Source organism: Apodemus sylvaticus, chromosome 12 (assembly GCF_947179515.1).
Source record: "Apodemus sylvaticus chromosome 12, mApoSyl1.1, whole genome shotgun sequence".
In the NCBI taxonomy this organism is placed as follows: domain Eukaryota; kingdom Metazoa; phylum Chordata; class Mammalia; order Rodentia; family Muridae; genus Apodemus; species Apodemus sylvaticus.
The window spans coordinates 90,776,840-90,802,031 of NC_067483.1; the positions used below are offsets into that span (position 1 = coordinate 90,776,840).

The following is a 25,192-nucleotide window of genomic DNA, read 5'->3' on the forward strand; positions in this document are numbered from 1 at the left end:
CTTCACTGCAGACCAGGCCTCCCCTTCATCAGCTTCCTTTCAGCGCAAACCTTGGCTGGTTTTGTTTTTTTCCCCTCCTGAAACTATATTTTGTATTTCTTTCTTCTCCCTTGCTTTTTCATAAATCTACATTAAGAGTAACCACACAACAGAACAAATATCAGGTTATATTGGAAATATAACCTCCATCAAAAATTTAGATATAACATTTCAATTTAGCCTCAGGCAAGTTTTTAGGACAAGGGCAGAAAGCAGCCTCATACTTTGCCAAAATATCACAAGAAGGCTTTCTATCCCGATGGCTAATACTCTCTAAAACTTGAGCTGGACCTCCAGTCAACTTTGCTCCCAGCACTTCTGAGCTCCTACTAGGATGGTTCTTGAACCTTTGTTCACAGCGTTCAACTGATTTTATAGTTCACAGAGTACCAGAATCTTCCACATTCTTAAAAAAATAAAAATCACACAGCTAGGTTCGTAGAAGCAGTAGCTCACTCCCGAACTCTAACTTCTGTCTTAGTTATTTTTCTATTGCTGTGACAAAACAGCCAAGGCAACTTACAGAAAACATGAATTAGGCTTCCAGATGGTTAGTCTATGATGGTTAGTCATAGCAAACACATATAGAACACAGGAGCAGTAGATGAGAGCTCACATTTAGATCCAGTTCAAAGCCTCAGGCTTGTATCCAATGAAACACCACCTCTAACAAGGTCACACCAGTTAGTCACAAACTTTCACCAACTGGACACCAAATATTATATAGATGAACCTATGGGGGGCATTCTCATTCAAACCACAGCAGGCAATGTTTTTCCTAGTTTGTTTGCTGTAATCATCGTCTGCCTAGTGATGTTCTTGTCCTGATGTATGGCTGGAACTCAGCATTCACTTAATGAATCATGTAATCAGTTAAATTTAATGAGTATGGGAAGGAACTATGTAATGGATTACAAAATACAAACTCACAATAGTCTTATTTTCTGTTTTTAACCAATTTTAGTATTTTTCTTGTTATTATCTATAATCATTTCAATTGATTTATGTACCAAGAAAGCACGTACTGGCTTAAACTTGAAGGAAGAAAGGCATCTTACCAAGTCTGCTACTATTTTGTTTTCACTTACCATGTTTGCAAATGGATTGGGTTACAACAGCAAAGAACCAGCGTTGGGTAATTCACACAGGAACTAACCAACTCTCTTTTCAGCCTCCACTGTTCCCATTTCAGGATGCAGTGCAGAGGTCTAACCTGTGCTGAGCACAGCCTCACAGAAGGAACTGGAGCTGTGTGCACACAGTCAGTGAGAATGCACAACAGGGACAAATCCGGTGTAAGCCGGCTATTGCCGCTCCCCAGGACCAGGGGTCACCTGGGATGATCTTGCACCTCTATCTTCAGTATTAACTGTGTGTAGATAGGTGCCTGTTCCTGGGCATTTCCCAATGCTTACATCATGGTAGATAATGAATTACATTGTTAGAAATCCTGGCGGTGACCAGCTCTGGAAGCCCCTTAGGTGCTGCCCAGCTAGCCACAACTCACAGAATACTGCATTGAACTGGTGATACTACGAGCTAGATGAGCTAATTAAGATTGAGCTTTTCACATTAAGAGGTGGTTAAGTACCAATACAAACATAAGCATAAACTAAGTATATCAAGGAAATTAATGCAGGAAGCAAAGAATGGACACAAATGTCATGTAAAGTCTAACTATAAGAATTTTTACTGAACCAAATCTGCTACTAGCAGATATCGCCACACAAATCCAGTGAATATGTAAGTAAAATGGCTTTTATTTTCATAAATAAAAAGATAAATCATATAAACACTGTACAGAAGGAGCGTGAGCTGTCCTCACCTGGTATGAAATACATGCAACACCAACGTCCAGTTTCATCTCTCCATGACCCGCATGCCAGTGCTTTATACTCGGTGTCTTCCCTAATCCCTACTACTACTTCAGAACCTTGTTACGGGTATGTTAGGCTTCTGGTATTACTTTGTAGTCAACTGAAGACTGTCATGCGATCATGTGAACATTGCCAATTATGGATTTAAACACCTGCATTTACTGCCCTTTACAGAAGTGCCGGACGTAGTATGTGTTTCCATCTCATGAACAGCAGTTTAGTCCACAGTTTAGCAGCATGACTACCTAGGCTAATGAGTATTAGTGCACAGAACAAGCCCTACAGGCAGCGTGTAAACAGGCAGCAGCAAGTAGTAGTTAAAAGTTTTGTCAGTAACTGGCATTTAACAAGTGACTCTGTAGGAAGGGTGAAAAGTTAATATTGTTTTTCTATAGGCAGCAGAATCAAGCTTAGTGCCGCTCAGTAGTTACTCCAAGTAGCCTGAAAGCTACAGCTGCAAACACCAGACACTGCAAGCTGCAACTAACATTTTACATTATTTTAAAAAACCCTTAGTGATTATATGTGGCTTTTCGTAGGAGTGTAAACTATGATATATGATTTATTGACTACAATCCTGATCGGCAGGTATAGCCTGTTCATTCTTCATCATGAGATGTATATTCCTGTTTCAATACTTTATGCAGATTGATGTGTTTCTCACAGGGAGGCTAAGGGATGCAGTGGTCTACGTATGTGCCTATACACTGTCAGCACACAGTAAGTTCTCACACACATTATTATTCCTATTATGCGGAAGCAATCTGTCACCTAGAAAAGGAAGTTCACACCCCAGGAGAGTAACCAAGTAGGGCCCACCCACGTCTGTTACTCAGTAAAGTACCACACACTAACCACTCCCAGTATGTGGGTATAACAAACTCTAAGTGATACAACCTGCTTTAAAGATCATAGCTTGTGTGTCTATATCCTAACCTCTGTCGCTATGGCCTTTGGCCTAATGCCAAACAATTCTGACAGGATACATACTGAAAAGGACCATGTTAAAAACATAATGTACATCAAAATCAGAGAACAAAAGGCATTTTCTTAAAACACTTCTAACAAAGGAATCACCAGTGTGACCCAGGACAGCCTATCTTGCTTGAGTTTACAAAGGCTTTCTTTACAACATGCAACGTTTTACTTCTTCAAAATGCACTACCATTCTTTTTCTCTCTCTACATAGAAGCACTAAATGCTAGTACAAAGCTTTACCCCTTAAGTAAAAACTGCATTAGAAAAGGTACTTGTAAAAACAAAAACCACCACCGTGTCGGTACTGGGGATGATGAGAGCACGGCACCACACTGGTGGGCCAGGGGCCGAGGGGCACGCACACCCACACTGCGAATCCCAAGTAACCGACACATTCTTGAAGACACTGATTTTCTAGAAATCATAGACTCTGGTTAAGTGTAAGGAAAGAAGTATGGTCTGAGGTTTTCTGATTTTAACTGCGATTCTGTTTCCCTGCCAGAAGACAGAGCTAGACTCAGAGCTGACAAGGTGGAGAGGAGAGGCGAACCCATCTCTTTCAAAACATTCTTCTGGTATCAAACAAGAAGAATAAACATTTTTGTGAAAGTAGAAAAACATTAACATGAAACTTACTGTATAGAGTTCAAAAAAGGTCCAGCCCCCCACATATAACTCATTAGAGGCATTAAAAAACCCTTCCAAACATTGTCCTGATTAGAAAAGTAGAGCCCAGAAACAAAATCATGAAATGCCTCTATGTTAAAAATCAAGAATAAATAACTAAAGGCCAGGTTGCTCTGAAGCTAACAATTATCCTATGGGCGTCAGAGATATCAGAAAAGGTAAACTGAAGTCCCATGGTTTCTCTTGTGGACCAGCAGAGATTTCTAAGTGAGTGACATTTTTATGAGACAGAGCACCCAGTGTCCTTCTGAGGTTTGATATCCGGTTCTTTTACAGGTTTCACTTCCTCTTCTGGTTTGGGTTTGATCTAAGGAGAAAGAAAACAAGGTAAATATGCAGATGAAGTAGAGAAAACCCACAAAGATCTGCCCTACTTCAGACCGTCAAGGCTGCTCTATCTAAGGGCAGCGCTGAGGCTGCTGCCCATCCCAGAAGCTGCACATAAACCTCTGCTCATAGGTGGCACCCCAGCAGATGGGGTGGCCTGCGCCCAGCAGGTTCTCCTGCTCATAATCCTTCTAGGAGGGAACCTTAGCGTGCGGAGGTAATGTATGACAAAAATGAGCTGTCTTTCAAGGTACTATTTTAAAGGCTTCACAGGGAGCAAAGATAGCTGCTTTAAGAAGTAGCTGTATGGGAGGAAACGGCCTAACATGCAATTTCAAGGGATATTGGGGCTGTAAACCAGTCCCCACTCTTTCTGTCACAGATCCCTAGTCCTTTGGTAACTAAACATAACACTTCCCGTGTGAGCTACCTCATGAAAGCACCACGCAGGCTTTGCCTAGGTCTAAGTGGATGGAGGCGTCTTCTGCTTTAAGTGGATGGAGACGCCTTCTGCTTTACTCCTAGATGACTAAAGCTGAAGTTAAATCCAATCTTCACATGCCCAGCATCAGAGGAGCATTGCTATAGCAACATCAACACAGGGGCCTTTCCCACACTCTCCTTAGGGAGAGCACTGACAAGTTGTGAAAACAAAACACTGCTGAAAACAATGTGAGTGAATTACAAAGAAAACCAGAGGATGCTGCGGGCGCAGGGCCACTTCTGAGCGCACTCTACACTGGGGCGCATCGAGTGCAGCAGAGAGCTCACGAGAACGTAGACAAATGCACAGACCCGCTCAAGGAGGCAAGGACACCACAGTGCTAGCTCTGTCTCCTTCTCCTCTATCCTGTATGACTGTAAGGAAAAACCCCGGTCTCATACACTGTCATCCTTGGGTCTCTTGGTGAGATCAAATGCAGCCAGCGCTTCCGGTGTCCAGTGAGCACTCACAGGAGGAAATTCAAAAGGCACAGGCTCTACCAGCCCATAATTTGCTTTGAGTTCCAGTTGTGGGGCTTCTGTTGGAATTTTTTGAAAGTAACTGCAAAAAGCAATTTAAATAGTGGTTTATTCATTATTCAGCAACTACCTGAGCACCTACTATGTTCAAGGCCTACGGTGAGTACGACAGTTCTCTCCGCTGAGGGACAGTCACATGTGGACAGCGGGTAAAGTCAGGAAGCCCTACCACCCACAGCACAATGCAACAGAAGCTTCCGAGAACAGAAAGAGGGGCCGTGGGCCTGGAATTGGGGGCTCAGTCTATTTTCGAGGGAAGTGATTAAAAACTGAACCAGACAAGTGCAAAGTTCAGAGTGACCTAATGCAGTGTCATAGGAAGAATACAAACAGACAGGCAGGGAAGGGCACGAAACACAGTCTGCACACTAATTTACTAATGGTTGTAGTCCCACTTCCTGAAAAGACCAGGGAGAATTATGAGAAAATTCAAATTTCGTGCTTTATAGTTAACTCAAACCAAAGTGAGAGAAATATGCAAAAGAAGTTGAACACACACACACACACACACACACACACACACTTCCCCTGTCTTAGTAGGGTTTTACTGGTGTGAACAGACTGAACAGACACTCACTAAGGTAAGTCGTATAAGGACACGTTTAATTGGGGCTGGCTTACAGATTCAGAGGTTCAGTCCATCAGTCCAGTATCATTAAGGTGGGAGCAGGACAGCATCCAGGCAGGCGTGGTGCAGGAGGAGCTGAGAGTTCTACATCTTCATCTGAAGGCTGCTAGTGGAAGACTGACTTCCAGGCAGCTAGGGTGAGGGTCTTAAAGCCCACGCCCCCAGAGACACACCTACTCCAACAGGGCCACACCTTCTAATAGTGTCACTCCCTGGGACAATCATATTCAAACCATGACACCCACCACCGACAAACACATACTACACTTAGACTCCACATGCACCCTGCATACACAAATAACATGGAAACAAAGGTAAAAGAAAATGAAGTCTTTATGGGAGTGTCCTGTGAAATAAACTTTATGTTAAAAATTCACATTTAAATTTTAAAACCTATTTTTAATGACATCACCACATACAGAATAAAAGGCCTTACAAACAACTTTATCACCAATTTAAAAAGTAAATTAATACTAAATTTAAATGCAATTTAAGACAAATCTTGTGGGACCAGAGCTGAGACTGTATTAAGCTGTCACTGACTATCTTAACAATCACGGCCATGCTGTCCTAGAGTCCAGGAGCGAGCAGTACTCACATGAAGCCGTTCTCTCTCTGACATTTGTCCAGGGTGTTCTTCACAAGGCTCCCGAGCTTCCGGAAGAACAGGTGTCCTGATGGCTTGGCCGTTGGCCCTGGGCCTTTGGTTTCCCCGTACTCTTTGCATAAGGCTTCTGCCTCTGCGTACACTACAGAGAGGACAACAGTCTCAGAATAATACATCCTGCTTGTAACTACGCAAGGCTTTAAGTCAGTGACATAACTAGCCAGCTGTTGTCACACACTGTAAGCACAACACAATGACCCCACCACCGGAAGGTGGCTTTTCTTCAAGCTCCAGGAGAAGACTTTGTTTTTCTCCATATTGCCCATTTCCTTTCAAGAACTCAGCCAGAATCTACTCATTTCCTTTAGAATGAAAGCTTTTTTTTTTCTTAAAAGAAAGTTAAAATTCTAATTCTCAAAGCTAAACTTACATTTTTCTGCTTCTTGGAGAGATCTGATTGCTTCTCCACATTTATCACTCGCCAACAGAGTCTGGCCATGGTAGCAATACGCCTGGGAAAAGAAACAAGTTTTCATATGTTCTGTCCTCACACTTACACGTCAGCTAGGCACTATAGTCACCGCTTGGTTTACTGATGTAATTCTTCCTATCATTTACCTGAGGTAAGCCCCACCCCAAACCCCTGTCCACACAGAAGGTAGAATTAGGTCCAGCCCTGAGGCAGAGTAGACTTCTAATCATGCTCTGGAGAAAGCCTGCTAGCTGAAGCTTCTTTTTAAAATTAGGGCAGAGGTAAATGAAGGAGTAAATTATGTATGCATCTGTAAAGGGAGAGGTTGTGTGTGTATATGTGTCCCCTGCAGCAGAATCTGCTGAAATTCAGACTGGGCTCAGGACCCTCCAGCCTCACCTTCAAAGGCTAGGGTTACAGGCACATATCAGCACACCTAGTGAGAATCATAAATTTTGAGAAAAATGCAACACAGTGAAAGTCTACTCTGTAAAATCAGTTGATGCAGACCCATGGAGTTGGGCAGCAGGAAGTTGGAAAAATTATGACATGTAGGAGACAAAAATACTCTTAACTCTGAAAAAGGTTTTAACTGCCTCTCACATGCTAACAATCCTAGAATGAGTTTGGTGGTTTAATTAGTTGGTAAGGAACTTCTAAAAGGCACATACCGGTGGTTTTCGCCTAAGTGATATACACTGTGTGGTATACCTTAAGATTAAAATCAAAAGCCAACAACAGAATCAGTGTGAGTACAGAGGTGTGAGTGAGGCAGGGGGTTGAGTGTGGCCTGCTGTTTGCTGTGCGGTATGTAAGGCTGGCTGCTGGTTTCTCTGCCTTGTACGGCTGCTGGGATTACAGAAGTGCACCAGCTTCACAAGGCTTCTGGGGTTGAACTCGGGTCTTCACACTTGCTTTGTAAGTTCTTCTCCTACTGAGCCATCTTTAGGCCATTAAGAGGAGAATTTGTTGCTGTCCTTCCAAATAGACAGGATAAAACAACAGAGGATTCTCATGTTTACAGCCTTTGTTTTCAATATAGCAATTCCAGGGTTACAACTCCCTACCATTTCCTCCCACCCAGTCTTGCCAGTGAACACTGACTGCGAGCTGCCCATCGCTGGTGAGTTGCTAAGGATTAGTGGTGAGGTGAGGAGGGGCTGAACAGAGTATGCTCACTGTCTGCAGGGCTCACTGTCTGCAGGGCTCACTGTCTGCCTGCAGGACTCACTGTCTGCCTGCAGGGCTCACTGTCTGTGTGCAGGGCTCACTCTCTGCGTGCAGGGCTCACTGTCTGTGTGCAGGGCTCACGGTCTGTGTGCAGGGCTCACTGTGTGCAGGGCTCACTGTGTGCAGGGCTCACTGTCTGTGTGCAGGGCTCACTGTCTGCCTGCAGGGCTCACTGTCTGCGTGCAGGGCTCACTGTCTGTGTGCAGGGCTCACTGTGTGCAGGGCTCACTGTCTGTGTGCAGGGCTCACTGTCTGCAGTGCTCACTGTCTGTGTGCAGGGCTCACTGTCTGCCTGCAGGGCTCACTGTCTGAGTGCAGGGCTCACTGTCTGCCTGCAGAGCTCACTGTCTGAGTGCAGGGCTCACTGTCTGCAGGGCTCACTGTCTGCCTGCAGTGCTCACTGTCTGCGTGCAGGGCTCACTGTCTGCCTGCAGGGCTCACTGTCTGCCTGCAGGGCTCACTGTCTGTGTGCAGCGCTCACTGTCTGTGTGCAGGGCTCACTGTCTGCCTGCAGGGATCACTGTCAGTCTGCAGGGATCACTGTCTGCAGGGTTACTGGCACTTACATAAGCCGTGTAGAAGCACATCTTCAAGTGAAGGTACTTTCTCCATTTAGCAGAGTGTGCAGGCTCCAAACTGGACAAAGTATGATCTAAAGTTACATTTTAAAAAGCAAAGTATCATTTCACCCTGTTTCACTGGAGCATTGCTTAGCTCCTGTGTTCTGGTGCTAAAAGCAGACTGCTGTGTAGTCTAAACTCAAGCTTTCATAAATTTAAAAAAGAAGCACTGAATATTAAACATGATTTATTTTCCCATAATTACATATCTGAACTTAAATACCCCTTCAATCTGATAGCTAATGTAGCTGTAAGTTAATGACAAAATGTGACAGAAGTAAGGATTTCAAAGCAAGTATTTATATCATAACTTTAAAATTCTATATAACATAGCCAGGCTCATAGCAGTTTATTTGCCTGCCAGAGACAACTCATACCCATTCAACACTTACTAAACCTTGCATGAAAATACATATTCACTCACTCACAGGTCTACAGGTGCTCACGTAGTCCAAACACTTCTTGTCTTAATTTCAATTTCATTATAACTGTCAAACCTGTCTTCATTTCCTCCAAAGCCTGAAAACACTGAGCCACCCTATTCCATCACATAGCAAGCCCATGTGTGAGCTTGGGAATTTTCTTTTAGAATTATAATCCAATCAAATCAGGCTCAGTCTGTTTTGAAATGAGACTAAAAAGTCACCTTCCTATTGCAAACCTTCACTAGTGCATCCACCCTGTTCAGTTTCTTACACCACTGATGTTGTTGTGTCTTACATCATGACCCGACTCTAACCTAGACTGTGAATTTATTCTTATCTATTCAGCAACTAAAACAGTAACCAGCTTCCATACAGAAACCTAAGTGTGATTCCCACATCACAGGAGCCAAGTCTGGTCCCCACCTTCCACACGCTATAGTCTTGTTATAGGCAGGCAAATGACACTGTAGTGTCACTCTCTAACCTAAATAACGTTAAGAATTATGAAACAGTCATAAAGACCTGGTGGGTGTTGCATGCCTTTAGTCTCAGTACTTGGAAGGCAGAGGCATTTGGGTTTCTGGAGGTTGTAGCCAGTTTGGTCTACTTAGTTCTAGGACAGCCAGGACTACACAGAAACACCCAGTCTTAAAAACTATCTAACTACATATACACGTATGTATGTACATACGTACATAAGATAGTTACAAAGGCCATAAAAACCAAAGGCTCCGCATGACTGGACATAACCGGTGGGAAGTCTGTTAGAAGTCATCTAACACGTGAGCTGTGAGGCTCTGGGGCTCATATAGTGCTCTACTCCCAGCTGTAGTTCAAGCTCCTCATATATAACATATAGCATATTAATTAACTTACAGGTCTATGTGCACGTGTGTCTGAGAGGAGCATGTACACGTGTGTGCTTTATATGTAGGCTATTCATTGGGTGTGTTGAGACAAAATCTCTTCCCTTCTACCCGCACCTTACTGATGGAGCAAAGCTGGCTGGCTGGCAAGCCACAGGGATCCTCTGACCCTTCTCCTCAGCTCTCAGACATGAGCACACGCCACCGCACTTGGCTTTTTATGTCCTAGTGATTGAACTTAGGTCCTATGCTAATATGGCGAGCACTTTACCCACAGAGCTGGCTCCCTATTTTTGAGACAAATCGCCCAGGGTAGCCTTGATCTTACTCTGTAGCCCAGAGAGGTCTCGGTACGACCCTCCTACATCAGCCTCCAGAGTAGCTGTGCCACCAGGCCTGCTCTCTTATTTCAAACAAGGCCAAAAGCACAAAGACTTTATCCTAGTGTCATAATAGAAAATATGAGAATCTTTTCCTTCCTTTTTTCTTTCTTTCTTTCTCTCTCTCTCTCTCTCTCTCTCTCTCTCTCTCTCTCTCTCTCTCTCTCTCTCTCTCTCTTTTTTTTTTTTTTGGCAAAAATCAAACGAACATGAAAATGGAAGGCCTGAGAGTGGGACAGGGCAGTGAGCTCACCTGCTTTCTGGTAGAAGCTGGCTGTTTCGTACGCAAGTGCAGCGATCAGTCCAGGAGCATGCTTCAGTTCAATTGCTCGGGCGATTGTCACTGTAACCAACACACAATAATTACATTCTCGGAGTTTATATCCATCTATGGGAAGTTCAGTCTAACAGCAAAGACAATCTGATGGTCTGTTTTCAAATTTTCATAGTTTTTCTTTTTAAAATAAGTCTTATTGTAACAATTTATAGAAACTATAAACACAAAAAGAAGACACTGATTTTGAGCATCTTTAACCAATCAGCAGCCAAGCACAGAACAATCCTACAAAACAGCGTCACACAAAGGAAAACACGTTCAAAGCGCTCCATTCTGAAATACAGATACAAAGCTTGGCAAGTTACTTTCCTGGTTTTTTGGCAACTGAAAGATGAAGACTTCAATGCAAGTTAATGAGTAGAAGAAGAAAAATAATAAATAAGCACAAAACAAGAGGAGAGATGAGTTAAAGAATCAACACGGGGCCAGAGCAACTAACTAATTCTTAACTAAGAATACATCGTGATCTTTCAGAAGGACCAACCAGGCTCAGTTCCCAACATGCAATTTAGAAGGCTTCAGGGGACTTGGTGCCCTCTTCCGACCTCCAAAGGCACCTGCATACATGACATAACCCCTACACATGCACACGCGCATGTATAAACCTTAAAAATAAACCTTAAAAAAAGAAAACCTAAAGATTAACATTAATGCTGTCAAAAAGGTAGGCCTTTAAGGAGCATCAGCTAGAAGGAACTCTCCTGCTGACAGCAAAGGAAATGTTAACCTAATATGGCTAAACCTGAGAATTAAAAAACAATATATTCTTAAAAGCAAACAGAAGACACTGACAGTATTTCGGATACCTTCCTGAGCCTCGGCCTGGCACTGGATGATGTAGGCATCGATGAGCCGAGCCTCTAGGTCCCGCCCCTTTTCTGCTGGTGTAAGAAGTTTGGGTATATGACTTTCCTAGAGAGAAAGAACGGAAACACTGTTGTCAAGGTGAAAAAGATACAACTTATAGGACATTCAGATTACAGACTCCCTGGGAACCTAGACGGACAGACTGAGCTGCAGCTGTGAGCACACAGGCGCAGTGAGGTCCTGAGTATTCAAAGGGAACTTTATAAGAAATCCAAGAGCAAAATTTAGATTATGGGTAGACCTCGTTGCCAATACAATGTAATATAAAGCACTTTTATCTTAGAAAGTACTTAGCTGCAATAGAACTAAGAGAATTTTCTCTTCTGTACTGTGAACTGTTCGTTCACAGTGAGAACTAATGACGGAAAGAAAATAATCCAAATTCTACATCTAATTCAGGATGAAAAGACACCATGAGGCTGGCTCCGAGAGGTCCTCAGGGGCCAGTAGTTGTAACCAAAAGGGCAGGCTCACAAGAAGACACATCACGCTTCCTCAGAGTTCCCAGCCCATCTGCAAGCTACCCGACACAAGCACGCAGTGACCGGCTGGCCAGGGAGAGACCTGAGTGCAACCTCAGAGCTGGTGCTGTGGGACTGTGACTGCTCCTGCGACCGCTGAGAGCAATGCAGCAGCACAGACACTAGTTTATCTGCTGTTTTCGCCTAGGGTGAAGAGACAGAAAGGGAAGCAGAACATGACAACTGAGAAGTTCTCGTTATGAGTTGGCACCAAGCTACTAACGCTCGGCATCTGGCTGTGGCTCGTCTCTAAGGCAGCTAATATCTAACGAGCAGTCAGCGCAGACGTGAGCATGCCATGGCTGCGCACAGCCATCTCAGGCTGCATCCGTGCTGAGTCGTACAGCCATTTCCTTGAAGACCAAGCACTCACGGAGCACTGCGCTGTGCTAGACAAGCGAGGACTGACAGTGTACAGGCTGTGCATGGCTCACACGCAGAGACCCCACTGCTTTAGAAAAGATGCTTCTGTGTCTGGACTTTGCTATGGAGATGTGGAAGGAGCAGTCTATTCTTGAGCTAAGTCCCTGCAGTCGCTGGAGGGACCTCCTGTGACACAATGGAGTTACTAATCCCTCCAGACAGTTCAAGAATTAGTGCCCCACTCCCCTCCCCACACACTTTACCTTTAAATGTTTAAAAATCCCAGCTGCAATTTTTAGGCTTCGGTGAACTTCTTTTGCTTCATCTTCTGTTATGCTTTAAGACAGTAGTTAATTAGTTAGAGGAGGAATCTTATTCCGGGAACTAAAAGCCAATGCATTGTCAGAACAAAGGCTGGAGAGATGGCTCAGTGGCTAAGAGCACTTACTGCTCTTGCAGGAGACTGGAGTTCAGTTCCCAGCACCCATGCTAGGCAGCGGACACTGCCTTTGACTCTAGCTCCAGATGACCCGGCGTCTCTGGCAGCCACATGGATGTGCACCCCCCGCCCCCACACACAGACACACAATTTAAACATATCAGAAAGACAAATTAGTTATCCGTGTTTATTATTAATTTTCTTACTTAAAAAGAAAGAAATCTCATTTGACATTAAAAAAAATAAAAATCATATGAAACATATTCCAAGGCTCTGCAGATGAATAGACCTTGCCTAGAAATAAATGCTAAACAATCTTATTTTCTTTCCAGATTGTTGTGTCATAAATAAATACAAGCTATTATGAACTTAATATGCATGTTGGCTCCAGACACTAGTCTGGTCATTTGTATGATTTTACATCAGCAAACACAATTCACTTTTAAATGGCTACATATTATTATGGATGGGTGAATCATAACTAATTTGTCAGTTTCCCAATTCTGTATCCCTGTTAGTTACTGCAGCAGTTGTCTCATTTAAGTTTACAATTCTTAAGAGACTATTGTCACCTCCTCCATGTGCATGAGTAGAGCGTCTGGTCCCCCCTTGCGCCTCTGGGTGGGTTCGGGGGCCACACTGGGGCTGGTCCTGTCAGGTGGCAAGCTCCTTTGCTGGGGGCCTCCCTCCCTGACTCTCATGTCTTCTGAACATCTTTTTGTATGCTCCTAAGCCTTCCTGTTTTATGAATTGCCTACCCTTTACTTTCAGGTAACTTGATGGTATTTGAGATGACACATTTAAAACTGGACAACTTACAATGTACTGCAATTTTGTTAACTACTTCTGTTATTGTTTTTAATCTTTGTTTATTGTTTACAGTATTTATTTATTGTATTTATTTGTTTGGTTGGGTTGGTTTTTCAAGACAGGGTTTCTCTGTGTAGACCAGAGAACTTGACCTGTAGACCAGGTTGGCCTCAAATTCAGAGATCCATCTCCCTCTGCCTCCTGGGGACTGGCATTACTACTTGGTTTGAGGCCTTCCTTAGGTCTACCACATAAACACATAACTGTGTTTTTGTCACAGAGTACAATGGTGATGAGATGGCTTGCCGCATAGGCTGCCAACCTGAGCTGGCCTCTGGAGTCATGTAAAGGTGGGAGGAGGGAAGACCATGTCCACAGAGCTGAGCTGACCTGCACACGCTCCTGGGCATGTGTGCTCCCCCGCCCCCCAAACAACGAATAAAAACTTATGATACAAAGACTAAGCAGCACGGCTGTAGTACGTAAGTATGAAATGATTCTTCTTCCACTTCAAATGGAACCTCGTAATAAATAGCCTAGACTTAAGTTTGGTGTGTTTTTAAAAAATAATATAGACACGTGACCTTTGCTTTCTAACTTACTTCTCTTTTCCAGCCAATCTTGAGGCATATTTTGTATACCACAGCGCTACATTAAATCCCATGGAAATCAGTTCAAAAACAGCATCCTGCTGGGCGCTGGAATGACAAATGAAATCATTAAGCTCTGTACATTATGACGGCACTGCTATGCACAGCTTACTGGTGTAGTGGCTGCCAAGGCTGAGGGCCTGAGTTCAATCCCTGGACCCTGCGTGCTATTCTTTACATTTCACATATGCACTATGACATGCAGGGGACACACATACACATGGCCACACATAGACCTAACAAATAAAAGGCAGTAATTAAAAAAAATTATGAAGCTAGAAGCTGGGAGTAGTCGTTCACACTTTTAATCCGAGCACTCAGGAGATAGAGGCAGGTGAATCACTGTGAGTTCGAGGCCAGTCTGGTCTACATAGCGAGTTCCAGGACAGTTAGAGCTAGCTACCTAGTGAGACCCTGTCTCAAACAACAAACAAACAAAAAGCCCAAACAACAACAAACAAACAAAACTGCGGTGGGAACACATGACACAGAAAACTAACAGATAATACACTGGTCCAGCACTGTCTCTGGGTGCTTTCTATTTGCTAAAATATGCATGCACACACACCACAACCAACCAACCAAACAAGCCAAAAGACCAACTTGGGGGAGATTTATTGGGGAAGGGTTTATTTCATCTTATAGCTCAGGGTACAACTTGAAGGTGAAGTTAGAGGACAGAGAGCTGAGGTGGAAACTGAAGCAGAGGCCAGGGAGGAACACTGCTGACGGGTTTGCTCTCTGTGCCTTCCTTGGCTTCTTCTTCATACAACCCAAGCCGACCTGGCCAGGGTGGTAACACCCAGAGTGCGCTGGACGCCTCACGTGAACCATTCATCAAGAGACCGCCACCCAGGCCAACATGCTGGAGGTCTCTTCTCAGTTGAGCTCCCCAGTTCACATTAAGCTGACCAAAGATTAACCAGCACAAGCGGGAGCTGCACACTTCACAGTAACCATCAGGAAGAGGTAGTTCCCAAAGCTACACAGAATACATAGTTAGAACTATGTATTTCTGAGACTCGTCCTCAAAAAGTCAGAAAGCTTAGGATGGAACCCAGGACGTGAGAGTGTGTGTGTGTGTGACAGAGATCTGAAATCTCCAATCCTTTCCTCTCTGTTTTTACTTTATCCCTTTACATTTATTTACTTTATTTATTTATTTACACTTATTTGTGTTTGTGGACACAAATGTCCACGGACACGTGTGGAGTCAAAGGCAGATTATGAAAGTCAGCTCTCCTGCCTTTACAAAGGTCTGGGAACTGGACTCAAGTTTGTCAGCTTGGTCGCCAGCATCTTTAAATACTGAGCCAGCTTGGTGGCTCCCTTTCTATTTTTTATTAAAGATCTATTGACATTTTAACAACCCAATTCTGTTTTTCAATGTAAAGGTTAACAGCACAATGATCGGTTAACAATAGCTGAGTAGTGGAAAAGCTGAGAAAAGAAGTTTTAAGTAGAAACACAGCTGGAAAGGGGGGGAGGAAAATAAAGCCAATTTCGGATTATAAGCCAGGTGCTATTAATCAAAGGTGTTTAAAATTAATATTCATGTTATCTCAAAAATAGATGTTTGCTTGGTAGAAAGATTATTTTAAATTTAATAGTACATACTGTAGTTTAAGTCAATGTTTTAATTAAGGCCCCAGCAAGTGAAAATGTTTGTCAGTCTCCTATTTTTCTTCTTCAAATACACCAGTTAGTTAGAATCAGCCTTGGCCTCAGGGCAACATCAGCCCTGCTCACCTGGGAACGTGTCCTTGTAATGTATCAGTCCACTTGAAGTTCTGAATGTATCGTAATTTGCTTTCCTGGGTAGAGTCACCCACTGAATTTATGAAACCTATACAAAGATGCAACATATTTCAGGGTGGAACAAATATCATATGTTCTCGTTAGAATATTATTCACTCCTAGTACATGCACTTGGGAGGCAGAGGCAGGGATCTCTGTGAGTTCAAGGCCAGCCAGGACAGAAAGCAAATTTCTAGACGGCCAGAGCTACATGGAGAGGCGCTGTCTGGAGCCGCGCTCCTCCACCCTCACCTCCACCCTCACATGTATTCATGCGATTACTTTTCCAGGTGCCGGATCGATACTTCCGGTACCGTTTTCCCTTTGACATCTTACACATTCTCCTGGTAATAGAATATAAAATATGTACATATCCAGTTTTCAGAATATTAGAAAGACCATGGTCCACCATTACCATGTCATCGTCTGAGAAACATGCATTCCAAAAATAGCCTGGGAGATTAATCTGTCTGAATCTGAAAAGTTAAGTGTCTACTTCCACATGGTTGGTTTTTAAAAACGCTGAAGTTTATAGTGGTTTACCTTGTAAAAGAGAGAAATACAAGTCCGCCGCATTCTTCATGGTTTCTGGATTACAACTCAAATCAGTGAACAATTCGAGGAGCCGAGTCCTGGCGGATCTCAGGTCACTAACATCAACAGACAGTAAAGTACGTAAGTCATATTTCCAAGACTAGGTAAAAACAGCCAGAGGCTACAACATAAGAGCATTACAACAAAACCCACAGGTCCACCGCTACCTTCTGGTTAAAAATAAATGAAGTGTATAGTAACAATTGATTCAGAAACTATACAAAAATAAATTCAGTCTAATTAAAGGGACAATGCCAATTGTGCAATAAAACCTAATTGTGCAATAAAAATATACAGCAAGGTTGGAAAACTGACTAGGTCTGGCAACACCGCCTGTAACTGCAGAGCTTGAAAGGTGCAAGGAGGAGCCTTAGCTACAGAGCCAAGGCGAGTCTCACTCACTCAGTCCACTGCAGACCTGCCTCTGTTAACAGAGGGTGTTTAATATTCATTTCCATTACTTAGCCAATATTTTTTGGGAAACAGAAATTTAATGTACTTATTTATAATTTTAATTAACAATTATTTTGAGTTTCTTAATTTGGCAATTCTGTAAGAATATTTGTGTGTGTGTGTGTGTGTGCATATATGTGTGGGTATCATATATATATATATATATATATATATACATATATATATGATGCAAAAACCATACGACCGTTAATGTAAAATACCTGAACTGCCCCTACACACTGTTCTTCACTGCAATAAGAGGTGCAGCACATCCACCTTTCCTTCTTGCAATTCCTTTGCTCTACAGTCATGGTGAGCCCTGGTCACAGTGAGTGCTCTAGTTTCCAGACATTCCTCCCAGTTCACATTTCTTCTCTATGTCCCCAGTTTTCTCCCACCTACTAATTGCCAGTCTTTGGCCGTCTGCTTTTCACTTTTGAGATCTCTATCCTCACATCTTCAATGATGTCCTCTCCTAGATCTATCTACACCAATCTACGTCCACATACAATCCAGGAGGCAGTGAGAGTTCCAGAAATCCCAGTAGATAGCACTGAGTTAAGACATTTAAAATGGGTGCACACTGCTGAAGACTAATTTAAACTGTAAACGCACAGAATATATAGTATATTATACTCTGAATATTTTCAGTCATTTGTAAATGTCCTCATTCTACATACAAGTTAGTATGCACGTGCAAATGCACATATGCAAATATTCATGCCTGGGCACATATGAAAGCCAGAGCTGAATGTCTGGGTCTCTCATTGAATCTACAACTTGCTATTTTGCTACACTTGCTGGCCAGGGAGTTGCTGGCTCTGCCCATCTCCACAAACACCTCATCCCCCAGCACTGCAGTTCAGAGATATGCATCTTGTCCAGTGTTTTATGTGAATGTTAGGCAGCCAAACTTGATCTCATCCTTCAACTTGTACCATTTTAAGATGAATTTAACTTTCTGGATGTTGAGCTGTGGGTGATGGAACACACACACACACACACACACACACACATCTTGCCAACTCCCAGTCTAAGTTAAACAATTTATGTGACCGTCAGCTCAAGTTCTTTCTCCTCGATCACTATTTTGAAGCCTATTTCAAATCACAGGAATCTCTCCCTGCAAGGAGCATAAATAATTTACTGTGTGGCCCATTAACAAGACTCATATCCTATCTTATGGATGTGTTGAAATACAGAGTTTAACTTTGAATAATATTACTACTTTAGCCCTTCTGGAGTTCACTTACTGATCTAAAATTAAGCATGTGGCCTAGATGACTACAAAACTTAAATACCCCATGATTTGATCTTCATTTGTTAATGACAAATACAAAATTATTATAAGTTAATGTTAGGAATGTACAGTATACATTTCTGTACTGACCATGGAACTTTAAAAAGTACCTTGATTCACTGCCCAACCAACACTTAAGCTGCACCAACACTTACTTGCAAATCTTCGAAGCAGGAGGGCCAGTGATCATGCCATAGTAGTTAAAAGACACGGGAGCTGTAGCTTTTAATGGGTTCCTATGAAACCAATGGGTCATTTTCACGAAATGTGCTCTACAACCAGAAAAGACATAAAAGTTGAAGAAGAAACATTCAGTAGAAAAGAACACAGTAAAAACTGGCCATTTTACAAGATACATACCTTTTATGCATAAGCCATTATACATAAAACATACATCTATAAACATAATACATGACAAACAAATTGTCTCAATAGTCTACATTTAGATTATGCCTGTATAAGAAAACTGAAAATTTTGTTCATAATAACTTCAGTGGTAAGATACAGAGGAGCAATGCTATTGAACTTGCATGTGTTCTCACCAGCCTGGGGGAGAGCCTGAGATGCTGACACTTCAGGGCTGCCAGACTATACTTCTGTGAAGCAGAGCCCAGAATGTGGTTGGATGGTTGCAAACAGGAAGGTACCGGACCAGATGAGTCCTATATTCTTAACAGAGTCAAATGGATCCCTTTATTAACATTAAAGTCTGCTTGAAATAAACAGTTTTTTTTAATTGATTTTATTTTCCACATATTGCGGGCACCAAAGGACCTTGGTGGAAACTTTCTGTTCTCTAATAAATGTGTTGGGTATACAATTGCTAAGAGTATTTTTTATAATAAAATGTAAATGGATCAGTAGTTTCCATTGTGAATGCAAAAACATTTTGAAAACCTTAATGAAATGTCAACTTAAAAAATTGCAGCAAAAAGAAAAAACAAAAAACAAAAACCCATAAAAACAGCAGTGTGTGTGTGTGTGTATTTCCCTGAAGGTTCCTGGGTAAGTAATGGATTTAGTATCACAGAAGGCTCCAAGCCAAAGCCTCACATATCTCATTAGATTCCAGAAGAAATGCAGAAGCAATTTTGATAAGGCACATGCTATTTAGAGGCATTGCGGAAGCTTTGAAATCAGCCTTTAATAAGGGGAAAAAGAGTGGGGGTGGATGGGGTACAGTGTTCCCAAATACCTACATTGTGCACCTCTCGGGTTAGGCTTACTCATGGCAAAACTGGTTTGGGGAAGCACCAGGTATTTAACGAACAGAGAAGGTACTGTATACTCAGTGAACACCTGGGCAGATTCTCTTAGGACTCCAACCATTTATCAACCCCTTTCATGACATATCACCAAAACTGCATCTGTACAGATCACCTTCAAAACTTACACAAATGAGGCACTGGGTGAGCCTATCACACTCTAGGGAAATTTCTGAATAAAATTTCCGTGTTTCTTTTAATGACAGTACTTTGCTCCATTCCTCGGTGGTGGCTCTGATGACCTGGCACTCCTCGGGTCTCAAGAACTCTGAGGGTGGGGGGTCGAAGGACGACAGATACACTCATCCTCAGGAGCCTGCAGAGCCCCAAGTACAACCGAATCCAGAATGTCACCTGCCAGATCTCCACAAGGCTACTACTGGGCCAGCTGACACAGCCCCTCCACTCTCAGGAGCTCCCCGGTGCCCCCAGAGCCCACCTGTCGTCTAGACACTGCCCGCGCCCACTTCCTGTTTACCACCCGACCTCTTCCTCCCGGTGTCCTACTGAGTCGACCAGCCGCGACCCCACGACCCGCCTCCAGGATCGCGATCAGGCCTTCGGGTGACACTCAGATCCTGTCAACCTCGGAAGGACAAGCAGATGACTGCCGCAGTAACAAGCATTCTAGCAGCAGCCAAAGTCGACGCTGGGCGAGGAGAGTCGGCCGATCTAGCCCCTAATACCATCGGTTCTTCCACTGACTCCCATCCAAGGGTGATGGTAGTGAAGGGGATGCCCTTCCACTTAAGTTCAGGGGAGGGAGACCACAAGCTCACGCTTCCTGACACGCTTACCAGGGACCTCAGAGTCCGTAAAGGCCACTCTTCCTGCTGAAGGCAAGGGAAGGTGGGAAGGAGTCCGCCTGCGAGACAAGGAAGGCGCCGGTACCACCGAGTTAACCGGGCTAGAGCGGCCGGAAGTGGGACCGGCCCAGAGCAGGCGTCACGTGACTGGAGACCGCGACTGCAGCGGAGGCGGCCGAGCGTGTCTCTGAGGGGCGGGTTCCGCCGCGCTGTCGTGGCCCCGTTTGTTCTCTCCGTCTCCCTAACCTTTCTAAACCTCGTCTACTCTTACCTCTCGAGCTTCTGTTTGGGCCCTAGAGATGTGTCCTGGGGTCCCCAAATCAAGGCCGAACGCCACTGTAGCTATGGCGGCCCGGGCGGATTGGGGCGGCCTCAACCTAACTGGGGCGTGGTTTGGGGGCGTGGCCTCGGCGGGGCGGCCCCCTCTGAGCTGCAAAGTTTGGCTGTGGCGGCAAATGGGTTTGGGCGGCTCCTCGGCGGGTGGCGGTGGTGGCCTTAGCGGTTCCTCCTGGCCCTGTTAATGTCAGGGCCGAGCCCGGGGAGGATGGCGCCCTAGAGCCTGGCCTTGCTGGGGTAGGGGCGGGAGGGGGCCGGGGCGGGGACCGGCCATGTCGGAGGTGACCCGGAGTCTGCTGCAGCGCTGGGGCGCCAGTCTTAGGAGAGGCGCCGACTTCGACTCTTGGGGCCAGCTGGTGGAGGCGATAGACGAGTATCAGATGTGAGTGACTAAACGCGGGAGCTGGCCTGGCAGGTCGCCTCCCCTTGTTTCTGCCCGGGTCTCGCATCCCCGGGTCCCGCAGAGCAAGCGTCTTGGGGTGGGGCCCCCGCAAGCACCAGGGCTGAAATTCCAACGGGCCCGGCTCAGGCTCCTAGGGACCACCCGCCCGCCCTCTGGGGAAGCTCTTGCATCCTCCTCCTCCTGCACAGGGCCAGGCCCATTCAACAGGTAGCTGGGGCTCTAACTGGCTCTCTCCTTATTTCCATCAAGCTTCTCACGGGTCCTGGGCATTGAAGGCAGTCTCCTTTCCTTCCAGTCGCCTCTCCCAGGTTGCCACCCCTTCAGGGAAAAAAAAAATCTGTCTTTGAAAATCCCTAGGGAATACTTCTGTGCTCTCCGCCCACGTTCCGGGCATGAGTGGCCTTGTTCTGCGTGTGTGTCTTCCACTCTCCACGTGTAGGAGAGGAAGGATGTGCTAGCGCGGGAGTAGAGGTTGCCCCCGGGAAGGGCCAGGGATCCCTCTTCTGCCAAGAGGAGAGTCCCTATTCGATACACTCTTGCTCCTTCTCCACCCCTTTCTGATGAGCAGTGTTTTCTCGATTCCAACTCGATTTCGTTTTCGATTTCTGGGACTGTTATTTGCTAGCCTGTGAGTCCCACCCACCCTCTCGCTTGACTGCTTTGGGTGGAGTCCCTGCAGGATATGAATAGAGGGGAGCAAAATGTGAATTAATAGACCAGGCACAGAAGCCGCCACTCCCTCTTTGGGTCCCTCCCCCTTTTCCTGTGTACAATGTATAGATAGCCTCAGGGTACATGTGAGGACTGGTTTCCTTCACCCACCTGAGTCTCATTTTCTCTTTCTGTTGCCTCACACTAAAGCTTTAGGGATGCCCTTACAATTAAAAAAAAAAAAATCAAAATTGTATAAACATCTTACTTATTTTCTTGGACTTCCTACTAAAAGTAACGGACCATTAAAATGCTACTGCTGTTACCAGACCAGGTAACAAGCTGTTACCATTAATTTTCGGTTTTTAAAGTAAGTTATTGGAGGTTTCCCAATCTGAAACCATTCTCAGCTCCCTTTCTGGAAAGAATACAGGATTAGTACAAAACCCCTAGTCCTACAATAGCTACTTGTCTAGTCTGTAAGATAATTGGGATATATAGATATTCTCTGTCCATCTTAACTAACAAGAGTAGTCTATAGATTAAAAAACCCAGTCTTCTGGGTATTTTCTTATGTCAGACAACTACTAACATATATTATGGATCCTCATATGATTTTATTTGTTTTTGTAGCTGCCCACTAGGGATAGAAGTCTTTTTCTTTTTAGAAAATTAGAAAACTGGGCTCACAACACGATACCTTTGAAATCTGGGGGCAGGAGGAGGGTTGTTTGGGTTTTGTTTGGTTTTGTTTTTATAATTCTTGTGCCCCTTTGCTGGTATATGAGTTAATAATAAAGTGTTTTGTTTGATAAGACAATGATAGAGAAATTCTGTAAATAAACAGACAAATGTCAAGATTTCCTCCATAGTTGTATAACGTACCCTTCTATACCTTGATCAGTTAGCCGATGGGCATCTGAGTGTATCACCCTCTGTAGTAATGAAGTCATACACTGAAGTGCAAGGCCACCTCTCACTTGTGACTCAGTGGGACCTAGCAGCTGTTGGTACTGGGCAGCAGACCTCCCAGTGTAGAGTGAAGAATACCATGTCTAATTGAAATTACAAAGGAAAATTGAATATGCAGGCTGCTTAGTGGGAATGAGTAACAGGCACATGCAAATCCTTTGTTGTCTCCACACTGACCACTGTACTAGAGAGCTGCAGAGTCTCTTCCAGTTACTATAAAACTACACTGCCAGATTTCAGTAGAAATGTGGCCATTGTGTTAAACTTTGTAACATTCAGGCTTCAGGTAAATGAAGCCAAGAATTTACATCTTTCTAATTTACCAGAAATAGGAACACGTTGCCTTTTCTCATTTTTTTTTTTTTTAAATACACTCTTTAGGAGGAAAGACAGAAGCCAAGGAGGCCAGTTGATGATCATGATAATGTGAACAAGTAGTCACTGGCCAGATACTAAGAATGAAGGGAGAGGCCTACGATAATTAGGCCTTTTGATTGGGTGGCCATACTGTCTTCAGAGTCATCCACTATATAGAGGCTGGTTTATGGAAGACATGTTGGAGGGATTGTTTATGTACTCTCAATTTAAGAATACTATGTTTTGTTTTTAAACTTCCTTTATGTGTATGAGTGGTTTGGCTGGATATATTTTTGCACATCACGTGTGTGCCCAGTGCTCATATGTGGAGGTCATGTCTATCCCAGGGATTGACTCAGGTAATCAGACTTGGCAGCTTTATCTATTGAGTCATCTCACCTGTCTGTTCTCACTAATTTTTCTTTTATTTGCAAAATATCTGCCTGGAACTGGTGGAGAGAAAACCTAGTTTTTCGCTATAGATAGTTAAGGCACTAATTTCTGTCTATAGAGATGATAAGGTTCCTGTCAGTCACATATGGGCTTGAAGTGTACTTAGACACTTCCCGAGAGCAGTCCTGTTTTACCATGGGCACCTTTGTAGAGTGACATAGTTTGCTTTGCATTTATGTGAGTTATGCATGTGCAGTGGACACGCTCTGTCACTCTACTTTCCTGCTGAGGGAACATCTCTCCCTGAATGTTCTCTGCTGGGGTGGAAGCTAGCATGCCTCAGCGGTGCACCTGTCTCTGCCTCCTCAGAGCTGGCTTTACAGGTGTGCTAGGGATACTCGGCCAGTTATGTGGCTGCCAGGGTCCAAACCCTGGATGTCAGGATTGTGCACCTAGTGCTCTTAACTGTGAACCATCTCTCCAGTCCCTAGAGAAGAATATTGGACTAGCTTTTTTTTAATCATTACTAATAATTAACTCATTTGTTCATATAATTATCCAGAACATGTAGGTTTTCCTTTAGTGCACAGAATCAGGTCTCATTTGTTTTTAGAATTGCATTCACATGAAAGTTGGGTACACATATTCTCTCTCTCTCTCTCTCTCTCTCTCTCTCACACACACACACACACACACTCACTCACTCATACACATAGGTACACATGCACGTATGTATGTATGTATGTATGTATGTATGTATTTTTGCCTAGGCTTTTAAAAATGTTTGTTTGTTTTAAATTTTAGCACTTGGGAGGAAAGGTGAGTAAGTTATGAGATTAGCGTTTTTCTACACAACGAGTTCCAGGCCACCCAGGGAGGGCTGTATAGTTGAGACCTTGTCTCAAAACATAAAACACCATCACCAATAACTAAAAACTATTGAGACATAACTTGTATAACACAAGACTGGCACATTTTACATGTATAATGTAATGATTTTTTTTTTTAAGTTAAATTTACCAGCTTGTGGAGCTGTCACTACCCTGCATTTAGAACATTTTCATCTCCTCCCAAAGGCTCCTTGTGCTCATTTGCATTTATACTGCATCCTGAGTCCCTAATAGCTGCTTATCTATGGTCTGTCTTCACAACGTTGTCTTTTCTGGACATTTCGTGTAATAATCACCTAACTCAGTTTTGTAATGGCTTACTTAGCATAATCTTTAAGATTAATTTAGAATGTTTCATGTCTTTTGTTCGGGTGTATAAGTGCACTGTGTTTTGGGTGGCCATGCACTAGTGGACATTCAAGTTTTGATTATTATCAGCAGTGCTGCCCTAGACATTTCCACACAATTCTTTTTCAAAATTATATATTTTATTTTTAATTATGGGGTGTGTGCACAAGTGTGTACAGGGGCCTGAAGTTTGGAGAGCAGAAATCTGGATCTCCTGGAGTTGGAGTTACAGGTTGCTCTGAGCTGCCTAGCATGGGTGTTAGGAACCAAGCTTGAATCCTGAAGAGCAGTAAACACTCTTAACCCCTGGGCCATCTCTCCAGCCCATGTAATTCCTTATGAACATGCGTTTTTATTCCTTTCATGAAGATAGATACCAATAAGTAGAATTGCTGGACCTTATGCTAAATATGTGACTTAAGAATCCTGCCAAGTTATTGTCCAAAGTAGGGATATCATTTCATATTTCTGCCACATAGGA

At 43.7% G+C, this 25,192-nt stretch overlaps 2 protein-coding genes across 4 annotated transcripts in view; one reads left to right on the forward strand and one right to left on the reverse strand.

Annotated features, from left to right (window-relative positions):
- Positions 1-1,781: 1,781 nt before the first annotated feature.
- On the reverse strand, positions 1,782-20,733 carry Brox (BRO1 domain and CAAX motif containing). 3 transcript variants are annotated; one of them, XM_052200075.1, is made up of 13 exons: positions 20,633-20,733; positions 18,446-18,562; positions 16,487-16,593; positions 15,896-15,992; positions 14,099-14,194; positions 12,511-12,583; positions 11,303-11,408; positions 10,413-10,502; positions 8,435-8,520; positions 6,597-6,678; positions 6,158-6,308; positions 4,794-4,953; positions 1,782-3,888 (listed from the first exon to the last, which is right to left on the reverse strand). In XM_052200075.1, the coding sequence occupies exons 2-13, from the start codon at positions 18,544-18,546 to the stop codon at positions 3,802-3,804; spliced, it is 1,236 nt and encodes a 411-aa protein (XP_052056035.1). In that variant the 5' UTR covers positions 18,547-18,562; positions 20,633-20,733; the 3' UTR covers positions 1,782-3,801. The 3 variants fall into 3 exon arrangements, with proteins under 3 accessions (XP_052056035.1, XP_052056034.1, XP_052056036.1); XM_052200074.1 differs by lacking the exon at positions 20,633-20,733 and adding an exon at positions 20,353-20,581; XM_052200076.1 differs by lacking the exons at positions 14,099-14,194; positions 20,633-20,733 and adding an exon at positions 20,353-20,584.
- A 127-nt stretch (positions 20,734-20,860) lies between these two features.
- Positions 20,861-25,192, forward strand: part of Aida (axin interactor, dorsalization associated) — a 28,934-nt gene continuing 24,602 nt past the window's right edge. Inside the window, exon 1 of the mRNA XM_052200077.1 lies at positions 20,861-21,079. Coding sequence (XP_052056037.1) covers positions 20,970-21,079 — 110 coding nt within the window. The 5' untranslated portion in view covers positions 20,861-20,969. The remainder of the gene's footprint in view (positions 21,080-25,192) is intronic.

What these genes read in the sequence shown, in the direction of transcription:
- Brox (XM_052200075.1), bottom strand. Translation starts at nt 18,546, where the DNA reads ATGACCCATTGGTTTCATAGGAACCCATTAAAAGCTACAGCTCCCGTG. An exon ending in TTACAAGGACACGTTCCCAG is followed by an intron (nt 14,195 to 15,895) that starts GTGAGCAGGGCT and finishes TTGTCATTCCAG; the next exon opens with CGCCCAGCAGGATGCTGTTT. An exon ending in CCAGGCCGAGGCTCAGGAAG is followed by an intron (nt 10,503 to 11,302) that starts GTATCCGAAATA and finishes TGTTGGTTACAG; the next exon opens with TGACAATCGCCCGAGCAATT.